General features: G+C 27.2%; 1 protein-coding gene across 1 annotated transcript; it reads left to right on the forward strand.

Moving 5' to 3' along the window:
• Positions 1 to 57: 57 nt before the first annotated feature.
• Positions 58 to 8,438, forward strand: LOC107439852 (heparan-sulfate 6-O-sulfotransferase 2). The gene is made up of 2 exons (XM_016052585.4): positions 58 to 812; positions 6,083 to 8,438. Exons 1-2 carry the CDS (start codon positions 247 to 249, stop codon positions 6,765 to 6,767), a joined length of 1,251 nt encoding a protein of 416 aa, XP_015908071.1. The 5' UTR covers positions 58 to 246; the 3' UTR covers positions 6,768 to 8,438.
• Positions 8,439 to 8,974: the final 536 nt, after the last annotated feature.

The following is an 8,974-nucleotide window of genomic DNA, read 5'->3' on the forward strand; positions in this document are numbered from 1 at the left end:
AATATCACATGACTTATAAGTTTTATTTTCTACTCTGTAACTGTAGTACTCTGAACTTCTAACTGTAGCTTCACCTGTAAAAATTCATTAACAAAATCAAAACAAATACAAAATGAAAGACTGACATCTGTGTTTGTAAATCACATATTTATATACAATTACTTTATTTTTATTTCATGCATCAATACAAATGTTTGATGTTAGACAAAAAATGATCTCTTATGTTAGTCAAAGCGAGTTGTAACTATGCACATATTTTCTTGGCGATTCTTTCGATATTTCACCTTTAGCATTCTTGTAGCTTGTTTTTTTATTATTTCTTTCTTATGGTACTTTTGTTCCAATCAATCATGTTCACTAAACAGCTATTTACTATCGAACAATAACAACCCTCATTGGCGAAAATTAAAAGCAAATCGTGAAATTTTATCGAACTGGTCTATAGCTAATAAACCTAAACCAGTTAAATATGATAATCAGGGTGGTAAAATAACCACCTCTAAAATAACTGTTGCTAAATCGGACTTTAATATAAAAGGATCTGATGTCATTGTGTTTCTGCATATTCAAAACACTGGAGGTAGTGTTTTCGCTCGACACATGGTAGAGGATTTGCAACTAGAGAGACCTTGCCAATGTAGAAGAAATCGTCGAATCTGCCGTTGCTATAGGCCTGATAAATATGGCAGTACATGGTTTTTTAGTCGGTACACTACAGGATGGAAGTGTGGAGTTCATCCAGATTGGTCTGAACTATCGAACTGTGTTGATCATATTATGGATGAAGATGAAGGAAAGCCTGTAAAGCGTCGGTTAGTATTATGTTAAATATTTTTTTTTTAATTTCCTAAGTTATATATAGAGATTATATAAAGATTTAAGTGCTCTAGCTACTCTAAAAGTTTTCGAAATTTTGATTATGAAATTCCGTCGTCAAAGACACGAAAGTTAGTAAAAACATAATAAAAATTATGAATAGTTTTGTAGATTAAAAGTGAAATCAGGAGGTGACATTTAATTATAGAGATTTTTATTAACTTGTTTTTCTCTTACCTTGTACTATTGCAATAAAACCAGTTTCAAAACATAATACAATTTAAAATTAACATAATTAACAATGTAATAAAAACATAATAAATTGACATAATTTAAATGAACACAAGTTAAACTTTCGTCTTTATTAATCTATGTGATGAGAGTGTGAAACTTTTTACTGCACTGCATTGATTTTATTATTACCTTTGTAGTCTACAATTAAAAAAAAATCAATATCTTATGCTAAATAAGAATAATTTTACTGCGTATGACTCGAGCAATAACATGGTGGGGGATCCATTGCTGCATCCACCAAAAATTGCTGAAGGTGCAGGTAGCCTTTCAAAATCTGATGGTGTAGAATTTGAGGCTGCAAGTAGTAGGCTGCTCTTCATTACCTGCTGATACTTTCAGCCCAGTTAATGAAGCAGGTGAAGAAATTTCTTCAATTGATTCTACCCAAAAAACTGTTGATGTGGAACCCAACTTGGAGGCAACAAGTACATCAAATAAACATAGAACTGTATTTGATCAAACTTGGTTGCAAAAATTTCAATGGCTGCAACATTGCAAAACGGATGGTAGGGAAATTCTATTGTGTAAACTATGCATGAAACACAAGAAAAACTCTGGCTCTCCATGGGTGGAGAAGGGTTGTGTAAGCATCCGTTTAGATAAAATTAGAGGCCATGAAAAGGCATTGGCACATCTTGAGGCAATAACCACTGAAACCGATGCTAAATGCAATAATTTAATCGATTCAACAACGAATGAAGATACAAAAACTTTCAAGGCTGTGACTGCAGCGATGAAGTGTCTTAATTTTTCATTAAGCATAACTTGCCACACACTACTTTTTTTGAGCATTTCATAAACTTTTGCATAGATGATCTGAACTGTACAATTTTAAAACCATTAAAGAAAGCGAAAAATGCTGTATACACCAGTTACATAGCTGTCAATGAGCTGTTAGAGTGCATGGCCAGCGTTCAGGAAGAAAAAATTCTAACTGATATCAACAGTAGCCCTTTCTTTTCTGTGACTATAGATGAAACATCCGACATTAATAATAAAAAACATGTGGGTGTAGTCGTCATGAGAGATGGAGAAACAAAACACTCTTTTGTAAGAGATTGTTGTCTACCAGATGGAAAGGCAGACACAATTTTATCGACCTTATCAGAAGTTTTCAATGACTGTGGTTCCATAAATAAAATGTCCGCATTCGTAAGCGACGGAGCCAGTGCTATGGTAGGAAAAAGAGGGAGTAGTCACAAAATTAAAAAAAAGAAAACAACAAAATAATATCTGTAAGTTGTATGAACCACAGATTGGCATTGGCAACTAAGGATAGCTTTGAGTGCCTTAAAAGGTTCGTTAAAGTGGACTAGATTGTATATAGTACTTACAAGTATTATAAAAGCAGTTCAGCTAGAACGACTAGTTTGAAAAATGCTCATAATTTATTTAATGTAGAGAATAGAGGTACAACAATTAAAAGAGAGGGCTTCACTAAATGGTTATCCCACAATGAAACAGTAAATTCAGTTCGTAAGAACTATGAAGCCATATTGGCTGATTTAGAAAACGCTGCAGTGAATGACTCTTCAAAACAGCTTTCCAAGCCAACTGCCAGCGGTATACTAAAGCAATTTCAGAGTTATGATTTTTTTAAAGCAATTCACTTCCTATGTGATGCGTTATCATCAGTCACACATCTCAATTTAAGCTTACAGCAAGAAAACATAGACATAGGATTGATAGAAACAAAAGTACGAAGCACTTTAGCTGAATTGGAGAGACTTAAAAAGAAACCCGATGGGACTTTTTGCAAAATGTTGGGGGAACATGCTCGACTCCTCAATATAATGGCACCAATTGGACCGAGCGATGGTGCTTTTGAGGAAGACGCTAAGGAGTTTTTAGATATTCTAATTAAAAACATATCAGAAAGATTGGAAAATCAGTAAGTGATATCACATTTGAGCATATTTAATTTAACAAGATTTGTAGACGGATTGTCAATAGACTTGTATGGCAATTCAGAAATAATTGAACTCNGAGTTTTTAGATATTTTAATTAAAAACATATCAGAACGATTGGAAAATCAGCAAGTGATATCTCATTTGAGTATATTTAATTTAACCAGATTTGTAGACGGAATGTCAATTCATAAATAATTGAACTCGCTGATTATTTTGATTTTAATGAAGATAATGGAGTGACTTTAAAAATCTTTATCTTTCCATGTCTAGTATTCCAAACAGTGTTCTTGATATCAAAAAACTAAATTCAATAATGCATGAAACAAATAGCTCCAGTAGATTTCCTCTAATTCCCCAATTAGTAACAATAGCAAATATTTTACCTGTATCTAATGCAGAAGTTGAAAGAGTGTTTTCTCAACTTCAATTGATTTTAACAGATAAAAGATATTCTATAAAATTAAAAAATGTTAATAGATTAATGATATTAACGTTGAATAATGAGTGTAATTTTGTTGCTGCTGTAAAGAAATGAGGAAAAGACAGTTATTTTCATAAATGTTATTTATTTATTTATTTTTAATTAGTTATTCAAATATTTTTCTTAAAAATAACCAAACCTAGTTTTTCTTATAAAAAATAATTTTAATAATTTAAATTCAATTTAATAAAACCAGATAGAAAATATAAAATTTTCTTTCTTTTTTTAATTTTGAGCTTCACACTACAAAATATTATTTTATTTTAACAATTTGCTTACTATATAATTAAAAGCATAAATTATAGCATACGTTTTATTGAATTTTGTATGTTATTTAATAATTAACCTTTAAAAATGTTTTTTAATTTGTATTGTATTAAAAACAGTTTTTTTATGAAAATATCTTTAATAATTTAAATTCTTATTTCTTGCATAAATAATTTTTAATTTAATATAATCAGATGAAGAAATATGAAATTTTCGATTTTTTTTTTTTCAATTTTTAATACCAAATGTGACTACAAAATATGTTCATTTAAGCAGATTTTAGTTTCAGGCTTACCTAAAAAATAAAAATAGGAAATAAAAATAGACCACCATTAAATAAATGTTTTGATAGTTTCTTAAATTGGTTTAATATAATATTGGAGGAGAACTGAGTTTCTTAAATTGGTTTATATTGAAGGAGAACTGAGTAAGATGCTTTATTGAATTTTGTACGTTATTTTTTTAGTTAATCTTTTAAAAAAAAAATATATATATATTCTTGATTTGTTTGGTCTTGAAAATATAAGCTCATTTGAATTATTATTATTTTTTTTAATGTATATTATTTAATGCTGCATTTTCAATTATATTGTTGTGCTACTTAAAGCACCTATGATAAAATTAAGAACTGAAAAGCATTCTTTTAATTATTAAATCATTACTATAAGTACACATTTCTTATTTTAATAATGTATGCATGCATATTAAATAAATTACTAAGCTAATTAACTTGATTTATATGTTAATTTATGAATAAATTTTTCTAAATAATATTATTGCTTTGGTATTTTTTGTAAAGTAAAAACAGTTTTTTTTTCTTTTACTAATTGACAATGTTTTTTAATGGAATGTATAAAGCCCATAGAAAGAAATTATTGCCTTTTTAGAATAATAATGCCCTTTCTTTAAACTTTTGCACCCTGCCTAGAAGGAGCTCTGATTCTATGATCACTTCTAAGTCTTAAAACTATAGTGATGCAGTTTTAAATGAATCTATATTTAAATGAAATAACGAAGCCCAGATAATCTATTGTTATTTAAGTTCTTTCAATGATGAAGTTCTACTGTAAAAACAAAATGAATGTTTTTGAAAAAAATCATATTGTTTTAATATTAAAAATTATTACTGTTATATTTTTATTTGAATTTAACCTTTTTAATAATCCTGTCTATTTTTTTTTTCGTGAGTAGGACCAGTTTAATGCACTCTTTAGGATAACAACTTATTATTTAACTATGTTGAGAAGTTTGGGATGATTATCATAACTACATATCTTTTAACAAGCTTTTACTGAGCATTAAAATATGATAAATAGACAATATGTGGTTGATGATTGTATACATGTTTTTATCATTATATAAACTCTTATTTGCTAAACGTTCAAAAATTAATTTGTAAGTCTGCGCTATTTCTAACTTCTGCCATAGAAAACTTCTAGTCATTGTTTTATCACACTTATATTTTCATTTCACTGACATTTTACAACGGAAAACAAATTTTTTTGGTTGTATTTTGCAAATATTTGATGTTGTCTAATTTGAGTATGGGAATTTCAAATCTGAATTTAGCTTTGCTCTTAAAGCTGTAATTTTTTTTTAAAATGATATTTTTAGTCTATATTTTGTTGAAATGTTCAAGTTTGAAAATGTTATAGGAAGAAAGAGTCACATAAATGTTGCAACGCACTTTTAGGGTTGTTAGGGTACATTATCAGGAATTAAAATTGCATAGAAACTCATGCCCAAAAATACGTGGCTGAGGGTACTTCACTATTATGATCCGTACAGAAGTATACAAAAAACACTTTATAATAGGGAAATGCCCCTAGCGACATATGACGATATTTCTGGGCATAGGTTTCTATGCAATTTTAATCCTTATGATGTATTTTGGAAGTTTGTTGCTACATTTATGTGTCTACCTTGTTATACATAGCATTTTTAAACTTGTACATTTTGTCAAAAAAAGAAAGATTAAAAATGTAATTTTTTAAAAAGAAAAACTGGATCTTGGAGAAAGGAACAGATTGGAGATTTGAAATCAATTATACAAAAGTATTTAATATGTTTTTAAATTTCTCATAAAACAGAAAACAAAAATTGTGCCACAGTGTAATCTAAATCCATCTATGACAAATATGTGAATTTTAAAGACATAAGTTATTCTACATTTCATGTAAGCAAAGGTGGATAGTAAACAATCATTGTTATGAGATATTTCTTTCTGTATATTTTTAAATTAAGGCTAATATTTGTTAATTTTAATTTAATTTTGAATATTTTTATAATGATTAAACTTTTATCTTTGCTTAGGTATTTCTTTATAACTGTTTTGCGAGACCCAGTGAAACGCTTTTTAAGCGAGTTTTGGCATGCCAGGCAAGGACAAAGCTGGTCTTCGTCAAGGCATTGGTGCAGTGGGGTAGAAGCTACTGAAAATGAATTGCCAGTTTGCTTTGATGATAAAGATCTTAGCCAGCTTACACTTGAAGAATTCATGAATTGCAGTTATAATCTGGCCATAAATAGACAGGCTCGAATGCTCTCTGACCTTGCGTTGGTTGGCTGTTACAATTCATCATCTTTATCTAAAGAAGATAAGGATCTCATTATTTTGACTAGTGCCAAAAACAATTTGCATAAAATGTCGTTTTTTGGCCTATCAGAATTTCCTAAAGTTTCACAGTACATGTTTGAAACAACATTTGGATTGAATTTTAGAGGCAAGAAATCTTCAGCTCGCGATGGTTCCAGCAAATCAGCTAGGAAAGAATTATTCAAAGAGATCAGTGCCAAAGATATTGAAACTATAAAACGTCTCAACTACCTCGACATTGAAATATATCACTATGCTAAGGATCTCCTATTTTTCAGATTTGAAAAACTTAAAGAAATTGATCCATCCTTTGAAAACAATTTTGAAATTTTAGATGAAGATAATCTTTCTTCTGAAAACTGGGCTGATAAGGAAGATTTTATCGACAATTTGTTGGATTAAAGCATTAGCATATCAGTAACATTTAGTGCCAATAATCATATCATATGTTTGCATGTTATATGTGTTTAGTTTTGTTTATTTTTCCAAAAATGGAAAGCTATGTTATTGTGTGTTGTTTTTAAGCTATTATTGATATACTTCATATGGCATACTACTTTATTCTTTAAATAGTATTTTTGCTTTCTTTTTACTCTTGCTTTTTTGGCAGCTATTCTATATCTACGCAGACTGTTTAAAGTCAAATAAATTAAAATATTTACTGCAGGTTAGTTAATAAAATCTAAAAACAACATTAAATATATTTGGTTCTTTCAATAATTCTTTAATTAATCAAAAATTAAAAATCTGACAATTAAACAGTAAAGTTTGTTTTATTTAACTAGTATGTTTTTAATCATATTTATTTAAAGGAAAACATTGATATTATTAAAATTATAAATTAATTCAGTATTATTTAATTTTTATTGCTACATAAAATAAAAACATAATTTTAAACTATTGAACCCTATTATTTTTAATATTTTATCTGATATGTGGTGTTGACTATGATTCTAAATTATTGTGCTATTATTATAATTCTAATTAGTAATCCTAAATTACTTTATAATTATTTCCATGACCTTTAACACAATTTGCAGAAATTACTTGTAGTCAAAAGAACATAATTTTGCCTTCACCTGTTTTTGCATTTAAATTTTTTTTTTCCAATGAAAAATATCTGTTACTTCAAGTATATGTTTATTAATTTCTTTAGTAATTGTAATTTTTTTTAATTTAAATTTTTGCTTGTAAATTAAAGAAATATACTTGATGATTTTTAAGTTGATTCTAATAAACATTAATAATTTATTTTTTAAAATCAGTTATTATATGTTCAAAACTACTGTAGAAAATTATTTAATTTTTTTATAAACTGATATTAAATTTTCAAATGGTCCATTTTGTTTCAATCAATTTATTAATTCCAAACATTTATTCTCTTGAAAAATGTATATTTAGTTTTAAATTTTTTTTAAAGAAATGTATAGAATTAAATTATTGAAAATGATCATTGTTAAAAATTTTTACAATAAGTGGATACAGCAACTAATTTTTTTTTTTTTTATTTTTTAAAAAAAGTTATTTTTACACATTGAAATTATTGAAAAAAAAAATTTTTTTTTTCTCTAGAAAAATATCCTTATAACAGATTATGCACTATGTTTTCAATATTTTTTACCATAAGAGTTTTTTAAGTATTTTCTTATTAGTAAAATTGTGCTGTTAAATAAAAAATTGATAACAAATTGGAAAGATTTGATTTCTACCTATACAGCTAACATAAATATTCAAAAGTTCTATGCAGTTACTAGTAAAATGAAATTTTATACTTCAACATTTTGTTTTGACATAAATGCTCAATATGTAATGTGATGGAATACATCAAAGTATTTGTAATAGGTATTCTTATATGTATAAACAAAGAAATTTTAATAATTTCATCCCAAATTTGTGTTGCTTCTTCTTATTCAGTTTTAGAATCATAAATATGTTCAAGTTCAAAAGACTAGTCATTGTTGTAGATGGCTTAGTTCTGACAATCATGTAGTGTGAAGCTATTGTTTATATTTTTATATTAATTTTATGTGAGTGTAATTTTACAGGTAAAAAATAAACATACATGGATGATAATTTTGATTTGTCTTATTAGTTTTTGGAGATGATTGGTGTTATATTCAGTGTAATTGAAAAATGTTTCAATACAATATATTTTAATTAATTCTATCATTATCAAGCCTCCAAGAATCTGAAAAATGACCAAGGTAGCCAACAAAAATGTCTGGTAACCAATAAAAAATATCAACATCTCCCCCATTCATTTTTTCCAAAATTGAAATTTTGTTGCATACATTCATGCATAAAAATAAAATACCTGCGCATTACAAAACGAATGAAATACTAACTACAACAGGAAAAAAAAAAGACAATTTTAAAAGAAGTATCGAAATATTTAAAATTTATGAGACTTGGTTATTGTGATGTAATTTTTAATTTATAGAGGAAGTAATTTCTTTGTAAACTGAATTCAAAACTGTTAAATTATTGTCATTGAAAATAATTATGTAACAATTATTTAATTTTTTTTTTATTTAATTTAAAATACCGAACCATGATCGTTCAGACCTCTTTCAATAACCTGAGTAAATAAAAGTTAATACTTATTTTTT

Source organism: Parasteatoda tepidariorum, chromosome 2 (genome assembly GCF_043381705.1).
Source record: "Parasteatoda tepidariorum isolate YZ-2023 chromosome 2, CAS_Ptep_4.0, whole genome shotgun sequence".
Classification (NCBI taxonomy): Eukaryota; Metazoa; Arthropoda; class Arachnida; order Araneae; family Theridiidae; genus Parasteatoda; species Parasteatoda tepidariorum.

Coding starts and splice junctions, on each gene's coding strand:
- LOC107439852 (XM_016052585.4), top strand. CDS start 247: ATGCACATATTTTCTTGGCGATTCTTTCGATATTTCACCTTTAGCATT. Junction 813..6,082: donor GGAAAGCCTGTAAAGCGTCG/GTTAGTATTATG, acceptor ATCTTTGCTTAG/GTATTTCTTTATAACTGTTT.